The sequence below is a fragment of the Medicago truncatula genome, chromosome 6 (assembly GCF_003473485.1).
Source record: "Medicago truncatula cultivar Jemalong A17 chromosome 6, MtrunA17r5.0-ANR, whole genome shotgun sequence".
Taxonomy (NCBI): Eukaryota; Viridiplantae; Streptophyta; class Magnoliopsida; order Fabales; family Fabaceae; genus Medicago; species Medicago truncatula.
In genome coordinates this window covers 5,751,137-5,770,741 of record NC_053047.1, presented here as the reverse complement: position 1 = coordinate 5,770,741, position 19,605 = coordinate 5,751,137, and the positions used below count along the sequence as shown (strand labels likewise).

At 32.2% G+C, this 19,605-nt stretch overlaps 4 protein-coding genes across 4 annotated transcripts; all 4 read right to left on the bottom strand.

Moving 5' to 3' along the window:
- Positions 1–2,633: 2,633 nt before the first annotated feature.
- Positions 2,634–4,813, bottom strand: LOC25480216 (receptor-like protein EIX2). The gene is made up of 2 exons (XM_024774569.2): positions 2,947–4,813; positions 2,634–2,733 (listed from the first exon to the last, which is right to left on the bottom strand). Exon 1 carries the CDS (start codon positions 3,883–3,885, stop codon positions 2,950–2,952), a length of 936 nt encoding a protein of 311 aa, XP_024630337.2. The 5' UTR covers positions 3,886–4,813; the 3' UTR covers positions 2,634–2,733; positions 2,947–2,949.
- Positions 4,814–6,866: 2,053 nt separating this feature from the next.
- Positions 6,867–7,196, bottom strand: LOC112418259 (uncharacterized). The gene has a single exon (XM_024774570.1). It carries the CDS (start codon positions 7,194–7,196, stop codon positions 6,867–6,869), a length of 330 nt encoding a protein of 109 aa, XP_024630338.1.
- Positions 7,197–9,272: 2,076 nt separating this feature from the next.
- Positions 9,273–11,849, bottom strand: LOC25480215 (receptor-like protein EIX1). Its single transcript, XM_013587346.2, has one exon. It carries the CDS (start codon positions 11,847–11,849, stop codon positions 9,273–9,275), a length of 2,577 nt encoding a protein of 858 aa, XP_013442800.2.
- Positions 11,850–12,982: 1,133 nt separating this feature from the next.
- On the bottom strand, positions 12,983–19,032 carry LOC25480214 (receptor-like protein EIX2). The gene is made up of 2 exons (XM_024774568.2): positions 18,852–19,032; positions 12,983–15,780 (listed from the first exon to the last, which is right to left on the bottom strand). Exons 1-2 carry the CDS (start codon positions 19,030–19,032, stop codon positions 12,983–12,985), a joined length of 2,979 nt encoding a protein of 992 aa, XP_024630336.2.
- Positions 19,033–19,605: the final 573 nt, after the last annotated feature.

Below are 19,605 nucleotides of genomic sequence, written 5' to 3'. Positions count from 1 at the left end.
AGGTGAATTTTTCTAGCCGCCAGACTACTTGACAAAAAAAAAATGTATAGGTGGAGAGATTTTAACGTATATGAGAGTATTAGAAGTACAATTTGAATCAAATTAGGGACAAAAAATGTTGTGAGTTCCGGTTGATAATCACACCAATGAAAAACAAAGATGTGTGGAGCAAAGGAAGTGGTAATCAATGTGTAAAGTGTCTCCAAGCAACAACAACAAAAACAGACCTAATCTAGTGTAGAGCAACACCACAAGCATAAACAAAGAACAAAGATAAGCAATGAAAGAAGGAACAAACACACCAAAAGATTGTTGACCCAGTTCGGTCCAATATGACCTACTCTGGGGGAGAGAGCAGCTCTCCAATCCACTATGATGAAAGTGTTACAAAGAGTTACAAGAAAATAGCTTGCAAGCTTATACAAGAACAAGACCTAATTTCTACCCATTTGTGTTCCACTCTCTCTCAATAATGAACCCTAAAGAGAAGACACAAAAGGAAGCTTTTGATCCTTCCAATGGTGAAATCTCACTACCCAAGGTGTTTACAATGTTTCCCAACCCAAAAGATCCTCACTACAAAGACACTCAACCCTAAAGTTACCTCCTTTGTAATCCAAGTTTCTCTCTCTTCCAGCTCTCCTCCAAAATCTGCACAAAAACACTTATATAGCAGTATTCAGCTGATAAAATCGTGCCACGTTTTCCAAATCGTGCCACGATTGATACATACGACCCAAGGTACGACCAACCTTATCCTGAAAACTTAACCAGCAAGTTTGAAAATCATGTCACGATTTCACAAAATCGTACCACGATTTGACACCCTGTAAACCAGCTCACGACATTACAAAATCGTGTCACGATGCCACAATCGTGTCACGATTTCTCTATTCTTCCAAACCATAAATTTGAAGCCAAATTCCAACAAACAAAAAAAAAATCAAAATGTTCCCCCAACTCATCTAACTTTTTGAAACCTTTTTTCAGTGTTCGTTGTTGTGGTAGATCCCATTGACCACAGTAGCACTGGCTCCCTGTGGAGCTTTGCTCGACAGGAGAAATTTATGATATTGTCCGTAAATTTTATTGTTTTAGGTACACCATTTTTTAAACCATACATCTACATTGTCTTAAAATTTATAAGTAGTGTCAAGCAGGCAGCTCAATTGGTTACTCTTAAATTCTGGAAAAATTAATAAAAATGAAAAATAAAAAAAATAACGAAAAAATTAATTAAAATAAAAAATATGATTAAAAAAATTCTGGAAAATTTAATAAAATAAAAAATAATCAAAAAAATTTGGAAAAATTAATAAAAATTTAAAAAGTTCTAGAAAATTTTAAAAAATAATAAAAAAATCTAGAAAAAGTTAAAAATATGAGAGAAAAAAATATTTCAAAAAATTTATATTTCTGGAAAATTCTGGAACTTGATATATTTCGAAATTCATGAATATAATAAGAAAATTCATTTTATTTTTTTAAAAAAAAGTTCAGATTTTTCTTTCGAAATTAAAAAGTTTGTTTTTTTTAATTTTTTATACAAAAAATAAAAATATTGGAAAATATTTCAATAATTAAAAAACATAACATTAGATCATGAAGAATAGAATTAAGGGCTTTTTATTCAATAGTATAACATGACTTATATACCGGTGTCAATCAAAATCCATTTTATTTTATTATTCATCTAAATTATATTTTCGAATAAAATAAAATTCTAGAAATAAATTTTCATAATCAAAATAACTATATAATATTATATTTTTCGATTTTTTTTATAATTTTAATTTAATTCAGAATTTTTTTATATTTTTTGAAAATTTTGATATATATAAATTTTTTATTTTTTTTAACTTTTTCCAGATTTTTTTTTTATTTTCGTGATTTTTTCCTTAAATTTTCTAGATTTTTTTTTTTTCAGATTTTCTATATTTTTTCATAATTGTTTTTCATTTTAATTATTTTTTTTCATAGTTTTTTATTTTTAATAATTTTTCCAGATTTTTTTTTTATAAAAAATACAAATGCCACGTGTAACGTTTAAAAAAATAAAAAATAATAATAATATAGTCATCACGCCACATAATTAAATATGCACAGTCAGCATGCCACATCAGCTCGCCACGTCAGCAATTCTGCACAGTCACATAGGTCAGGGCCTAAAATCAAAGAATCTTATTTTACAGGGTTGGAATCTAAACTTTTTTTTTTTACAGAGGGGTAAACCGGAACTCGCCTAAATTACAGGGGGTAAATACATATTAACCTTTTATTTAACTATGGTAGATTATAGTACCCTAACTATTATTGATCAATTTTAAAAAGGATTTGCTACCATTTGTTTTAAAATAAAATAAAAAGGACTTAATCCGTTCAAAAAAGAAAGCATACAGCTTGATTGTTGTTAAACCTAAAAATAATATTGTAAGAGTTTTAACAATGGTGTTTGTGATCCAAATTCTAGAAACTAAAAAATATAATATAATAAAACAAAAATAAAATAAATAAAAACAAAAACAAAACATTCAGATTCCTTTCCTTGTACATGAGGATTTAAACAACAATACATAAGAAAGTAGTTTAGTGAGAACTTAAGATATAAGACACTGAAAAAGACGACTTCCTGTTCCTGCACTCCAAAGAATACTCATGGATTTAACACGCATGTTCCAAACGAAACATTTATTGATGAAGACATTGCAAATATCACTCTCAAATGAAGCTTACCTGCACATATTTAAAAAATAAAAACAAATTATGCCAACTAATTTTGTGTGAGTGTAAATCATAAATAAACGTAAAAGGAAATTAAATAAAAAACATATATGGATTATATATACAAAATATACATTCTCTTGTAAAAAAAAATACAAAATATACATTCATGTGCATTTTAATTATTGATAAATAAAAAAAAGGTATATATCACAAGAAACTTACCGGTTAATCTTCGACTTGAAGTCTATTCTTCAACCAATTTACAAAAACCGATAGTGTAACATGGATCCAATCATTCAAGTTGTTGAAGAACTTGAAATAGGCATGTCTCCACGATGTTTTTATCACTAGAGTTCCACAAACTCCCCAAAATCCAACAAAAAAACCAATCACCAAGCTAACATAAAACCCAATGGTTATGAGCTTATCTTCATCTTCACTAGTGGCATGTTTATCATGGCTTTTTGTTGGAGAAATTACATCGCTAGGACAAAGATTTATGAGTGGCTGTCCACAAAGTCCACTGTTCCCGACATATGTAGAGGGATCAAAAGATTGTAGTTGAGTGCTTAGTGGAATTTTACCTTCTAAGTTGTTGAACGACAAGTTCATGTAACTAAGAAATGTCAAATACGAAAAGCTTGGTGGCATTCTCCCAGAAAGATGGTTTCTTGACAAGTCAAGTGATTCTAATGTTTCCATATGACCAATGTTGTTGGGAATTAATCCTGTGAGATTATTCCTTGAAAGGTTTAAACCAGCTAATGCCACAAGTTTTGTTATACTTTTAGGTATCTCTCCAGTTAAGTGGTTGTTAGAAAGATCAATGATCGTCATCAATCCAAGATTTTTCCCATATTCTCTGTTTGATCCTTTCCATGCCAATATTGCCTTGTCCTTGAAGGAGCCAATTTCATACATTTCACCTTCAATTGAAAATGTGTATGAGCTATGGTCAAATCTTTTTCTTGGAAACATCAAATTTGATAAAGCAATTATGTGACTGAAGCATTGTGGTATTTGCCCTGTAATATTGTTTGTAGAAAGATCCAGTACTTGAAGAAATGATAGATTGCACATACTTGTTGGAATATTTCCTTGGAATTTATTTGCCCGTAGACGTAAAATAATTAATTGCTGAAGATGATGGCCTATCCACATCGGCAACGTTCCTTGGAGATTGTTATCAGCAACATCAAATAATTCCAAGTTGTGACAAAGGTTCAAAGATGGAAGTTCACCTGAGAAGTTGTTGTTATTTAAATAGAGCGATTTTATTTCTCGTAAAGCGCCAAATGAGTTTGGTACTTTTCCCGATAAATTATTCTTTCCAAAATCTAGAACTACTAAATGTTCAAACTTCCTCCAACAATCTGAAAGTTTCCCCCCTAGAAAATTACTAGACAAGTCCAAATAAATTAAGTTATGTGGTGAAGATGTACAAAAGGACGATATGACCCAGAAAACATATTATTTGAGAGAAACAGGGAACTCAATTCTGGAAAAGGAGGCAATGAACCATTCAAATTGTTGAAACTAAAATCCCACACAAAAAAGTGATCATATTTTAATTTCATACTTGGAAATGACATTGGCAAGGGTCCATTAAGTTTGTTATACGATACGTTCAAGTATGTCAAACTTGAAGATAGATTCCAAAACCATTTTGGAAATGAATCTAAAATACCAATATTAGAGATTTCTAGATTCCTAAGTTCCCCATTATGTTTGAGCCATCCTGGAAATTTAGGACCCAATGTGCACGAAGATGCATGTAGGGTATCTAGTCTGAAATGTGGAATCCAATTTGAACTCAAGTTGAATAAAAGTGAATTTTGTGTCACATCCAAAACTGTTAATTTAGATAAGTTTGATAGATGTGTTTCATCAATGATATCCACACCATTCAAATGATTATGGGAAAAATCTAAAGTTCCAAGAAAAGGCATGTGGAAAAATGATTTTGGTAGTATGCCGACAATATTGGTATTTCGAAGCGATAATGTATCCAAGGATGAAAAGCATGAAATATCAGGAATTGGCTGACTTTCGAATGGATTATCACCTAAATCCAATTCCTGTAAACCATTGTGTGCACAACACAGTTGTTGGATATTGTGACTTAGTTGGCCGGATAGTTTGTTGTAGCTTAGGTCTAACTTTTTAAGTTGACACATACTACTAAAGGATTTTGGTATGCTACCTTGGAGTTCATTAAATGAGAGGTCAAGATATTGAAGAAATACCATGTTTCCAATGTCATTTGGAATATTTTGTTGCAAAGAATTGAATGAAAGATCAAGATGTGTGAGGACTTTGCAAACATTAACAATCCATTGCAGAATGGAAGAGTTGAAACTGTTTTCCCCATGACCAAGGAGTTTCAAAGAAATGGAAGAATTCAGGTGAATAATGGATTTAGGAGTGACTTGATGGAGACCACAAGTTGATAAATGAAGTTCAGACAGAGAAGGAATTTTGCTTATTGACGACAACCAACCAACAGCTAGACTAAGGTTTACACATGACATATCAAGGTATCTCAAATTAGAGAGGCGAGAAAGCCATTGAAGGTCATCTGCTATCATGTAGCAATTAAATTCCCCAAAGTAGGAGGAATGACACCAACTAGTTGGTTACCTACAAGATTCAATTCTATCAATTGACCAAGTGAGCCAATGCACTTTGGTATCTTTCCTTCTAAGAGATTATAACCAAGATTTAAAGAAGTAAGGTGTTGCAATTCACATATTGAAGAATCTAACTTACCTTTTAATCTATTATTAAAATCCAAGTCTTGGTAATCCAAACTGATTACATGTCATATTATCACATGAAATTCCTATCCATTTGCAACATTCTTCACCTTTCCATGAGGTAATAACGTAGTCCCTTCCGAAAATGAGAGCATCTTTAAACTTGAGTAGAGCTCGCCTCTCTGTCTCAACACACTTGTTCATTTGAAAACTTTGAGCACAGACCAAACTGATGCATAGAATGCTCGCCATACAAAAAAGAAAAGTGAACTGCTTCATTGCGATCTACTCAATTCCCTTTGATAAATAGTTTTGGATATTCCAATCAAAGAGATAGAGTTAACTTTATTTTTATTTTTTTAGGAAAGAGCAGTTAACTGAATTATGAAGTGGAATAATGATAAACAATGGTCATATTAATTTATAGACAGCAAAATAACACACATGCATCTGCTGAAAATGTCTGCTTTCCTGGTTGTTTCTTCGGGTGTCACATAATTCAAACAAACAAATTCAAGTCAAGATAATAATAAGTTAAATGTTTGATGTGTCATTATGTATATTAAAAATATTTATATGTCATGAAACAAAATAGTGGTATTATCTATAATAGTTTAGTCCAGAGTGGGATCATGAATCCATTTTGTGTTGGCACCGATAGTGTTTTGTGGTGGATTTATCTAGGCGTTGGTCGACTCAAGGCTTCTACTCATAGTCTTCCTTTTGTTCGGCTGTTGTGTTCCTGTTAGGAGTCATGTGTTTCTGTTGTGGTTTTAGTTTATGCTCTTGTTTTTATGTCGGAGGGATTCTTTTATTTTATATCGCCTGGCCTAAGTACTTCTTGAACTCAAATTTATATGTATGTTTGAACTCTTGTAGGAGATTTCTCTTTTTTATATTTAATATATATTTGTCATTAAAAAAATATATGTAATACACTACTAAAAAAACAAAAATTAGTGAGGGAAATTTTGTGAGGGAAAACATGAAATCCCTCTCTAATTCCGTCACTAAATTTTGCGACCATAAAATTTGTGAGGAATTTTATTTTTTCCGTCACTAATTTCCCCTGCTAATTTTGTTTTTTCTAGTAGTGATAGTCTAGTCAAAAAATTAATATATAACAGTCATTATCAAAAAAGATATATATAATAATATGAAGTCAATGAATCTTGCACAATTGGCAGGACTATTGCTTCCTCCCATCTAGATGTTATTATTATTGATGTTGTTGTTATTATTATTATATAAGAGAATAAATAGTTTTTTTTTTTTTGAAGGAAGAGAATAGATAGTTATAATCTGACTTTTTCTTTCAGTTTTACTCTTTGTTTAAACTATTTAACTAGGACAAAAAACTTACCTACGTTTCAATAGGTCCAATTTTTACTGTTTCCATAGGTCCAATTTCAAGAGTTGCCTATGAGCAGAAGATTTCGTCATGTAAAATGACTCCAACTTAGCCCGCATCGATGCCGCGGTAGCTTCTCTCGCGACATCCCTTAAGACCTTATCTCCAAGACATAAAACAATGGCACTCTTTGCCTTGTCTATCATCTCACGTTTCTCCGCTTGTGTCAAAGTTGCCGGAATCGCCGCTTCACCCTTCAATGCTTCTACACACTTTTGTTGTGTCAAAATCGCTTGCATCTTAACCTTCCACAACCCGAAATCATTACTTCCGGTGAACTTATCGATGTCCCACTTTGAACCCATGATACCAACTATACCAATAATGCCTATGCCCCACGGTGGGCGCCAATTGTTGTGAATTCCGGTGAAAATCACACCGATGAAAAACAAAGATGTGTGGAGCAAAGGAAGTGGTAATCAATGTGTAAAGTGTCTCCAAGCAACAACAACAAAAACAGACCTAGACTTGGTGTAGACCAACACCACAAGTATAAACAAAGCACAAAGATAAGCAATAAAAGAAAGGAACAAACACACCAAAAGATTGTTGACCCAGTTCGGTCCAATATGACCTAATCTAGGGAAGAGAGCAGCTCGCCAACCCACTATGATGAAAGTGTTACAAAGAGTTACAAGAAAATAGCTTGCAAGCTTACACAAGAACAAGACATGATTTCTACCCATTTGTGTTTCCCACTCTCTCAATAATGAACCCTAAAGAGAAGACACAAAAGGAAGCTTTTGATCCTTCCAATGGTGAAATCTCACTACCCAAGGTGTTTACAATGTTTTCCAACCCAAGAGATCCTCACTACAAAGACACTCAACCCTAAAGTTACCTCCTTTGTAATCCAAGTTTCTCTCTCTTCAAGCTCTCCTTCAAAATCTGCACAAGAACACTTTTATAGCAGTCTTCAGCTGATAAAATCGTGCCACGTTTTCCAAATCGTGCCATGATTGGTGCGTACGACCCAAGGTACGACCAACCTTATCCTGAAAACGTACCCAGCAAGTTTGAAAATTGTGTCACGTTTTCACAAAATCGTGCCACGATTTGACACCCTGCAAACCAGCTCACGACATTACAAAATCGTATCATGATTTCTCTGTTCTTCCAAACCACAAATTTGAAGCCAATTTTCAACAATTAGTAATGCTTTATATGTCTTTAACAATATTATAAGACCACTTAACCACAGCAGCACTAGTTCCTGAGCTTCCTGAGTTTTCATTATCTGAAAATTTATTATTCTCGAGAGACGGCTCAATTGGTTACTCTTTCTTCCAAGAATCAAGGCTGATTAATTATTTTCTATGTCTTTCGAGATGGCAATCATTGTGTAGAAAAAATTGCTTCTCTTGATGAGCTCCACAAAATGGTATGGTTTTGTTATGTGGGACTTTATCCCTTCTTATGTTTCATATTTATTTAACCGTAGTATCTTAAGGTACCCTCATTATTGTTTCTATTGATGTTTTCAACGGCTCAAACTTTTGTTTACATTGCATTCTATTTCACTTCACCTAGGTTTTATCTCATTGAGCTTTTTTAGTAAGATTTTTAACAAGATAGAGATTGATTATGCCTCAAGCTGTTTACCCTGAGTTTTGACCTAGTCACCCAATGCTTTTTCTCTTATTAATCAATTTTAAAAAGGCTTTACTGCCATTTGTTTTAAAATAAAGTATAAAAGGACACAATCTTTGTTCAAAATCTACAGTATTAAGCGATTAAAAAGTTTATTTAATATAACAAAATATTTAATTTAAAAAAATCCACATACATATTTTATTTCCATAGTATTACACAAGGATTCAAAAAACAATACACAAGCAAGTAGTCTTCATGCACTCTATAGTATATAAATAGATAATTAAAGATGATAGCCAAAAAATACTCTTGGATGAACAATGCATGTTCCAATTGGAACATATATTGATGAAGACATTGTGACATATCACTCTCTCAATTCTGATCAATTGAAGCTTTTACCTACAAATATTGTTAAAGAAATGAGTTATATATATGATATACACAAATACACTTCTGTATTATTGAAAATTAAAATAGAAGCTATATTATATGGAATTTACCAGTTAATCTTCAACTTGGAATCTCTTCTTCAACCTATTTACAAAAACTGCTAGAGTGACATAGATCCAATCTTTCATGTTGTTGAAGAATTTGAAATAGGCACGCCTCCATGATGTTTTAATCACAAGAGTTCCACAAACTCCCCAAAATCCAATTATGAAACCAAGTACCAAGCTAACATAAAACCCAAAAGTTATGAGCTTATCTTCATCTTCTTCACTAGTGACATGTTTATCATTGGTTCTAGTTGAAGAAATCACATCACTTGGACAAAGATTTATGAGTCAATCCACAAAGTCGATTATTCCCCACATATGAATAGGAATCAAAATTTGTAGTTGAGTGCTTACTGGAATTTTGTCGTCTAAGTTATTGAAAGACAAGTTCATGTTATTAAGAGATGTCAAATTTGAAAAGCTCGTTGGCATTCTACCAGAAAGATGGTTTCTTGACAAGTCGAGTGATTCTAACCTTTCCATATGACCAATTTTGCTAGGAATGATTCCTGTGAGATTATTCCTTGAAAGGTTTAAAGTAGCTAATGCCACGAGTTTTGTTATACTTTGAGGTATCTCTCCTGTTAAGTGGTTGCACGAAAGATCAATGATAGTCACCAATCCAAGAATTTTATCATATTCACTGTTTGATCCTTTCCATGCCAATATTTCCTTGTCAATGAAAGGGCCAGTTTCATACACTTCATTTTCCACAAAGTGAATGAATGACATATGTTGAAATGTTGTTCTTGGAAAGCTCAAATTTGATAAAGCAACTATCCGATCAAAACATTGTGGTATTTCCCCTATTATATTGTTTTGAGAGAGATCCAATACCTGAAGAAATGATAGATTACAAAGACTTGTAGGAATGTTTCCTTGGAACTTATTTGCCCGCATACGTAAATTACTCAACTGAAGAAGATGATGACCTATCCACATCGGTAAAGTTCCTTGAAGATTGTTATCACCAACATCAATTAATTGCAATTTGTGACAAAGAATCAAAGATGGAATTTCACCAGAGAAGTTATTTCTATTTAAATGGAGTGATTTAATTTGTCGTAGAGCACCAAATGAGTTGGGTAGTTTCCCTGATAAATTATTTTCGGCCAAATTTAGAACTTCTAGAGATTTAAACTTTCCCCAACAATCAGAAAGTTGTCCCTCTAGAAAATTACTAGACATGTCCAATTGTATTAAACTTTGAGATGAGGATGTGCAAAAAGAAGATAGAGACCCTGTTAACATATTCTTTGAGAGAAATAAAACACCCAGTTCTGGAAAAGCAGGCAATGAACCATTCATATTATTGAAACTAAAATCCCATACATCCCACCCATGATCATAATCATAATTACCTTTTGTTCTTGTAAATGATTTTGGCAAGGTTCCTTTAAGTATGTTATGTGAAACATTCAAGTATCGCAAACTCAAAGATAGATTCCAAAACCATTTAGGAAATGAATCTGAAATACCATTATGAGAGATGTCAAGAATCTCAAGTTCCCCTTGATGTTTGAGCCATGCTGGAAATTTAGGACCTAATGTACAGGATGATGCATATAGTCTTTCTAGCTTGAAAGGTGGAACCCATTTCAAACTCAAGTTTAATGAAAGGGAGTTTTGAGACACGTCCAAAATTCTCAATTGAGATAAGTTTGATAGATGTGTTTCATTAATGACACCGCTCAATTTATTTGAAGAGAGAAGCAACTTTGCAAGACTAGAAAGTTGGCCAATTGTATGTGGAATTGACCCACTCAAATGATTATGGGAAAGATGTAGTGTTTTTAATGAGGCAAGTTTAGTAATCTCAAATAGTGGTTGTGACCCATTCAATTGGTTAAAACTGAGATCTAGAGAGTATATGGTTGGTAGATATGCATGATCAATGATTTCCACAAAATTCAACTGATTTTGGGACAGATCTAGAGATCGAAGAGTAGGAAAATGAACAGTTGATTTTAGAAATGTCCCAACAACATTGGCATTTCGAAGAGATAATGCCTCCAATGATGAAAAGCAAGAAAAATCAGGAAGTGGTCCTCTAATAAATGGGTTATCGCTTAGATCCAATTTCCTTAAACCATTTTCTGCGGAACACAATTTTTGTATGTTGTCACTAAGTTTGCTAGACAATTTATTGTAGTTTAGTTGCAACTCTTGCAGTTGAGACATATTCCTAAAAGATTTTAGTATGCTACTTTGGAATTCATTATATGAGAGATCGAGATATTCGAATAAATAAAGGTTAGACAGAGAAGGAATTTTGCTTATTGATGACAACCAATCAACAGCTAGAGTGAGATTGACATTTGATAGACCAAGGTATCTCAAATTAGAGAGGTGAGAAATCCATTCAAGGTCATTTGCAGTCAAGTCATTAAATCCAAGGTCAAGAGTTTGCAAATTGGAAAGGTTCCCTAGACTAGGAGGAATGACACTAACAAGTTTGTTACCAATAAGATTTAACTCTATCAACTTACCAAGTGAACCAATGCACTTTGGAATCTTTCCTTCAATGCGATTATTATCAAGATTTAAAGAAGTAAGATGTTGCAGTTCACATATTGAAGAATCTAACTTACCTTGCAATCCTTTAGTATAATCTAAAGCATGGAGATCCAAAATGGTTACATGACCAGTTAAATTATCACATGAAATCCCTTCCCATTTGCAACATTCTTCACCTTTCCATGAGGTAAGGTCGTTCCTTCCAAGAATGAGAGCATCTTTAAACTTGAGCAGGGCTCTCCTCTCTGTCTCCACACACTTGTTTTTATGAAAAATTTCTGCACATAACAAATTGATGCATAGAATGGCCACCACACAAAAGAGAAAATTGAACCCACAATAAAGCATTATTGCGATCTACTCAACTCACTTGGAAATATTTTTGGTTTATTCCAATCAAAGGTACAGAGTTATTAACTGAATTGTGGAGTGGAATGAAGAAGTGAGGATAAACTAGGATTATATTTATAGGCATATCAAAATCACCCATCTATTGAATTGAACAAGGCTTTTGTTAAATGACAAATAAAGCAAATTAAAGCCAAGATTTGTCATTATATAATGATGTTAGTATCAATTTAGGAAGTTTGAATTATGGCATCCAAAGAAACAACCAGGAAGGATAGTAATAAATAAAATTTCTGATATGTACGAAAAGATTGAAAAACTGAGAGAAAGTTATTAGGAATCTATAGACTTTTTGGACCCCAATAGTATCCGTTCACTTCAAAGGACATGTAGCTGGTGAGCTTTAAAGTATGGGTGATATTAATTTTTTTTGGTGGTGTCCGAGTTCGAACCCTAGACCCTAAAGCTGTCAAAATGATTTAGTTTTTGTCCGTTGGTCTTTTAGTTATTTTTCTTATGTATTAAAAGAAAAACGAAACATTCAGATACGTATATATGTTGTTTCCATGTACATAAGGATTTAAACAACAATTTTGAAGGCGGTTTTTTAGGTCAAATTAGGTTCAACTAAAATTCTAAGATGGCATCAGAGTGTATCTTTTGTATGTTGTTGGGCTTCCCGAACTGCTCACGCATCATTGGACCCGTGAGGGGGGTTGATGAAAATAGTGGCATTAAGGTTGCCTTCAATGCAACCTTCAATTTAAAGAAATAAAAATAAAAGTAAAAGAAAAACAAAACATTCAGATACATATTTCCTATCCATGTACATGAGGATTTAAACAACAATACACAAAAAGCATATAGTTCAGTAAGAATCTAAAATATAGACGAAGAAATATATCTTCCTGCACTCTATAGTATACAAACAACAATGGTGATGTCTGAAGAAAACTCCAAAGAATACTCTTGGATTTAACATGCAAGTTCCAAATGTTGATTAAGACGTTGTGACATATCACTCTCTCAATTGAAGCTTTTTTCCTACAAATATTGATATAAAGGACATCATATCAATTTAATTATATTAAATAAAACACATGCTAGAAGGTATATCATAAGAAATTTACCAGTTAATCTTGGACATGGAATTTCTTATTCAAACTATTTACAAAAACAGCTAGTGTGACATGGATCCAGTCATTCACGTTGTTGAAGAATTTGAAGTAGGCATGTCTCCATGACGTTTTTAGCACTAGAGTTCCACAAACTCCCCAAAATCCAATTATAAATCCAAGCCCCAAGCTAACATAAAACCCAAAGGTTATTAGCTTATCTTCATCTTCACTAGTGACAGTTTTATCATAGCTTTTATTTGGAGAAATCACATCGTCTGGACAAAGATTTATGAGTGGTGGTCCACATAGTCGATTATTCCCCGTATATGTAGATGGATCAAAAGATTGTAGTTGAGTGCTTAGTGGAATTTTTCCTTCTAAGTTGTTGAAAGACAAGTCCATGTAACTAAGAAATGTCAAATTTGTAAAGCTCGTTGGCATTCTACCTGAAAGATGGTTTCTTGACAAGTCGAGTGATTCTAAACTTTCCATATGACCAATGTTGCTAGGAATGAATCCTGTGAGATTATTCCATGAAAGGTTTAAACCAGCTAATGCCACGAGTTTTGTTATACTTTGGGGTATCTCTCCTGTTAAATGGTTGCAAGAAAGATCAATGGTTGTCCAATATCCAAGATTTGTCTCATATTCTCTGCTGTATCCTTTCAATGTCAATATTTCCTTGTCATTGATGTAACCAATTTCATAATAACTGTCAATGCCAATTTCGTACCATCCCTTGTCATCAGAGACTGTAACTGACTCATAGTGAAATATGAATCTTGGAGACTTCAAATTTGATAAAGCAACTATGTGACTGAAGCATTGTGGTATTCCCCCAGTTATATTGTTTTGAGAGAGATCCAGTATTTGAAGAAGTGATAGATTGCACATACTTGTAGGAATGCTTCCTTGGAACTTATTTGCCCGTAGACGTAAAACAATCAACTGATGAAGATGATGGCCTAGCCACATAGGTAATGATCCTTGGAGATTGTTATCTCCAACATCAATTAATTTCAATTTTTGACAAAGGATCAAAGATGGAATTTCACCGGAGAAGTTGTTATTATTTAAATGGAGTGATTCAATTTGTCCTAGAGCACCAAGTGATTTGGGTACTTTCCCTGAGAAATTATTCTCTGCCAAATTTAGAACTCTTAAAGATTGAAACTTCTCCCAACAATCTGGAAGTGGCCCTACTAACATATTACTAGACAAGTCTAAATGAATTAAATTTTGAGATGAGGATGTACAAAACGAAGACAGGGACCCTGTAAACATATTATTTGAGAGAAATAGAGCGTACAACTTTGGAAATGGAGGCACTGAACCATTCAAATTGTTGAAACTAAAATCCCACACCCAAATATCATCATAATTTACATTCAGACTTTGTAAGGATTTTGGCAAGGGTCCATTGAGTTTATTATGGGAAATATCCAAGTATGTCAAACTCGAAGATAAATTCCCAAACCATTTAGGAAATGAATCTGAAATACCACAATTAGAGATATTTAGATAAGTAATCCCGCGTTGATATTTGAGCCATGCTGGAAATTTAGGACCCAATGTGCATGATGATGCAAGTAGTGTTTCCAGTTTGAAAGGTGGAACCCAATTTGAACTCAAGTTGAATGAAAGTGAATTTTGATTCACATCAAAATATTTCAATTCAGATAAGTTTGATAAATGTGTTTCATTAATGGTGCTGTTTAACTTATTTGAAGAGAGACGTAACTCATTTAGATCAGAAAGTTGGCCAATTGTATGTGGAAATGGACCACTTAAGTTATTATGGGAGAGATATAGTGTTTTTAATGAGACGAGTTTAGTTATCTCAAATAATGGTTGTGATCCATTTAATTGGTTAAAACCAAGATCTAGAATAGAAAGGGAAGACAAATGAACAAATGATTTTGGAAATGGACTGACAACATTGGTATTTCGAAGAGATAATGTCTCCAAAAATGGAAAACATGAAAAATCTGGAAGTGACATCACTTTGAATGGGTTATTGCTTAGATCCAAATTCCTTAAATCATTTTTCGTGGTACACAATTGTTGTATGTTGTCACTAAGTTTGCCAGACAATTGATTGGAATTCAGGTTCAAATCTTGCAGTTGAGACATATTTCTAAAAGATTTTAGTATGCTACTTTGTAGTTCATTATCTGAGAGACCAACTGATTTCAGAGAAATGGAAGTATTCAGGAGGGGAATGGATTTAGGATTGACTTGATGGAGCCCACAACCATATAAATAAAGTTCAGATAGATAAGGAATTTTGCTTATTGATGACAACCAATCAACAGCTAGAGTGAGATTGACATTTGATAGATCAAGGTATCTCAAATTAGAGAGATGAGAAAGCCATTCAAGGTCATTTGAAATCATATCATAATTAGATGAAAGGTCAAGAGTTTGTAAATTGGAAAGGTTCCCCAAACTAGGAGGAATGACACCAACAAAATGATTAAAACCAAGATTCAACTCTATCAACTTATCAAGTGAACCAATGCACTTTGGAATCTTTCCTTCAAATTGATTACCATTGAGATTTAAAGAAGTAAGATGTTGCAATTCACATATTGAAGAATCTAACTTACCTCGCAATTCTTTAGTATAATTTAAAGGCTCGAGATTCAAACCGATTACATGATGAGTGAAATTATCACATGAAATTCCTTCCCATTTGCAACATTCTTCACCTTTCCATGACGAAATGAATTCCCTATTAAGATTGATAGCATCTCTAAACTTGAGGAGAGCTCTCCTCTCTTTCTCCACACACTTGTTTGTATGAAAACTTTCTGCACATAACACATTAAAACATAGAAAGGACACCAAACAAAAGAGAAATTTGTACCCAAAACAAAGCATTATTGAGATCTACTCCTTTTGAAATATTTTTGGTTTATTTTAATGAAAGGGATAATGTAGTTAACTGAATTGTGAAGTGGAATGAATTGAAGAACTGAGAATAAACTAGGCTCATATTTATAGACAGATCAAAATCACCCAGCTATTGAACAAGGCTTTTGTTTAATGACAAATAAAGCAAATTATTGCAAAGATAGTAACACATTAAATTTCTGATATGTCAGTATTTAATGATTTTAGTAGCAATTTAGGAAATTTGATTTGACTTAAAACACACCACTGAGAATAGGTAGTTTGAATTATGGCACCAGAGGAAACAACCAGGAAAGTAGAAACAAAATTATCAATAATAGATGTGGACGAAAAGATTGAAAAGATGAGAGAAAATTGTTAGGAAATTACACATATTCATTTTCCAGAGATTTTATGGTTGGTAGAGATGCATCATCAATAATAGGTCATATTAACTAATGTTCCGAGACACTAGTTAAAAAACCAAAAAAAAAAAATCATATTGAAAAAAACACTTATTATATTTTTAAGAATTTGATTACATATCTTTTAAGATAATTTTACTATATTTTTTTTTCTTAACTAATGTTACCGAATATTAATTAACATTTTCCTTAAAATATAAACCTCTTTAGTTGTATTTTTCTTTCGTTCAGATTAAAAAAATTACAAAGTATACCATTTTTGTAGATCGAGGTAAGAAATTCGAATATTTTTTTGTCTATCTATTTTATCTATCTATCAGATTTTTTAATATTGTATGGAGTTTTATTAAAAATAATTAGTGTATACACCTAATGGTTTACGGGATTAGACATATAATAATTTTTGTCTTATATATTGAATAAGAATGTGCACATGCACGCATGTAAGTATATTGTCTTTTATATAAGTGACATGAAGGAAGCTAAATTACATGATACATGCTTAAGGGATAGAACATCTACTTAATATGATGAGATATTTAATTTTTATTTTAATTCATCATTTTTTTACTCATACATGTTAATGTATTAATTATTATTTTAATATTTTTTTCTGTCAATATTTGAACATTGGACCTTTAACTCTTCTCTTCAACTCCTTTAATTTTTCATTTTTCTTTTAAGTGACAAGTCTATGATCTCTTTGTTTTTTTCGTTTTTTATTGAATAAATATTCAGATTACAAAAAATTGTTAATAAGTATAATTAAAGACAAATTATATCACATACATACATAAGAAAATATCTAATATAACAACTAACATCCTAACATTTATCACCAAAAAAATTAGTTTTGAATTATTATAGAATGTGTTACATGATAATATTACATTTCTGATGGGAAAGACTTTTGTTTTCCTAGATGTTTTGAATTATTATAAGAGAAATGATATTTGTACAACCATTTCTTAACAATCTTTTGACAACTTTCTCTCTCATACTCATATTATACTTTTATTTTCTCTCTTCCTTTTTTTAATCCCTATTGTTTTTGACCAATCATAAAAGAGAAAAACAAAGTTATCATAAAAGTTATAAGAAAGAGATGTACAAATATCACTACTCTTATTATAAAGTGTGTTACATGATTTTCTCCTAGACAGCAAAATCACACATCTATTGGAAACATCTAGTTACTTTCCTGATGGGCAAGACCTTTGCTTTATGATAATAAGTTAAATGTTTGATGTGTCATTCTATAATGAGTCAATTCAACATGTCTTGCTCACAAGTTTGCTTCCTCCCATCTAAGTGGATCCCACCCTTATAAATTCTCACTTCTTAGAAATTTACTTTGCATCGTGACAATATTTTTTTATATCTAAATTATTATTTTTTTTGGAAAATGTTACATTGACACTTTTTTTAGGTGGCATTAAGAATACACAAGTAAGAGTTTTTGTGTACCACACACAAACATGCTTTTCACCATTGAGATATTATTAAATAATTCAATGGTCAAGATTGAAGAATGAGTACTTGTGTAATGGGTTTGGGGTTCAATTGTTGGTATTTGCAAATATGGTGTCCAACAATAACAGAATTTAATAGATACCTTTATGAAGAAAAGAATAATTGCAAAAAAATTATAAAAATATTGAACACTATTAAAAGCAATAATTAATCTGAAAAACAGTTCAAAAATCGTAATTAAATTCTAAATTTAACTTTTCTTGAATGTAAAATAAAAGTTAAATAATTAATCCTTATTTAACTTTTCTTAAATTTGTTAGACATATAAAGATGTTTAAGGGAATTCTGTTCTGCATATTATTGTCAATATGAATAGAAATAGGAACATAACTTATTTTTATATTTATGTGTTATGAGCATATGTAGAAATGTTGGCTGGTACAAATAAGGATTTCAACAATAGTATATACACATTAGAAACCAAAAAATATGAGCAAACTAGTAATATTTTCATTCCCTTGATCACAACTAATTAAGCTAGTCTTTTTCACCAACAAGATTAAATCATCTCTATTACATGTTAGAATATGCAGATTGTCCAAGATTAAAGAATGCAAAATAAGTAAATACATATTTGTCATATTCCTCAACACATTTGGACGCCATTATCCGTTTATTTCAAAGGACTTTGGAGAATTTTAAAATATGAGTTATATTAACTAGTGTTTTCGGAGAGTTTGGGTACTACATAATTGGTGCCATTAGTAATGCTTTCTAAATTTTAATCCTATACAACTCTTTGAACCATTGGATATATAATAAACTTTTGCTTTATATGACTTTAACACATGTTATTTAGCACATGTTAAATTGTACTTGTATTAACTTTTAGTAGTCAACTCATATGAATATAAATGCATGGTCATGCTAACAATAAACATAAAAATATGTTTAGCCGGCCCTAGTTTTCTAGTGAGAGAAACTTCAACTTTTCTCTAAAAAAATTTTCTCCTTCGTTCATCGAGGAGGGGTGGTTTTATGTCATTTTTTGACCTATAATCACCCCTCTACATCTTTTCAATCTAACTTACCTCCAAATCCAAAAGAGAGTTCCATACTGGTTACATGATGAGTGAAATTATCACATGAAATCCCTTTCCATTTGCAACATTCTTCACCTTTCCATGATGAAATTCCATCCCTGTACTTAAGATTGATAACATCTCTAAACTTGAGGAGAGCATTCCTCTCTGTCTCCACGCACTTGTTCATATGGATACTTTATGATACATAACAGCCCGATGCATAAAATGGCCACCATACAATAAAGAAAAGGCTAAACTTCATTTTTCGTCCTCTAAGTTCTAAAATGTTGCGATTTTGGCCCCTTATTAAAAAAAATGGTAAAAGTGACCCCCTATGTTTAGGGAAATATGCTCTTTTGACCCCCTAACATAAGGGAAATATGCTTTTTGACCCCTTATCTTTAACAAAAGTTGTGATTATGGCCCCTTTTTTGGGACACGTGGCGTCTTCTCAGCAATTTTGGTATGAAAGGGGCCAAAATTGCCATTTTTTTTAATAGGGGACCAAAATCGCAATATTTTAAAACATATGAGGCGAAAAGTGCACTTATTATCATAAAGAAAATGGAACACACAATGAATCATTGTGATGTACTCAATTCCGTTGGAAATATTTTTGGTTATTCCAATAAAAGACAGAGTAATTAACTGAATTGTAAAGTGGAATGAAGAATTGTAGGCAGCAAAATTACACATCTATAGAAAATATCTAGCTACTTTCCCTGTTGTTTCTACGGTTGCTATAATTCACACATTTTAA

What these genes read in the sequence shown, in the direction of transcription:
- LOC25480216 (XM_024774569.2), bottom strand. Translation starts at nt 3,885, where the DNA reads ATGTGGATAGGCCATCATCTTCAGCAATTAATTATTTTACGTCTACGG.
- LOC112418259 (XM_024774570.1), bottom strand. Translation starts at nt 7,196, where the DNA reads ATGGGTTCAAAGTGGGACATCGATAAGTTCACCGGAAGTAATGATTTC.
- LOC25480215 (XM_013587346.2), bottom strand. Translation starts at nt 11,849, where the DNA reads ATGCTTTATTGTGGGTTCAATTTTCTCTTTTGTGTGGTGGCCATTCTA.
- LOC25480214 (XM_024774568.2), bottom strand. Translation starts at nt 19,032, where the DNA reads ATGAACAAGTGCGTGGAGACAGAGAGGAATGCTCTCCTCAAGTTTAGA. An exon ending in ACTCTCTTTTGGATTTGGAG is followed by an intron (nt 15,781 to 18,851) that starts GTAAGTTAGATT and finishes TGTTATGTGCAG; the next exon opens with AAAGTTTTCATACAAACAAG.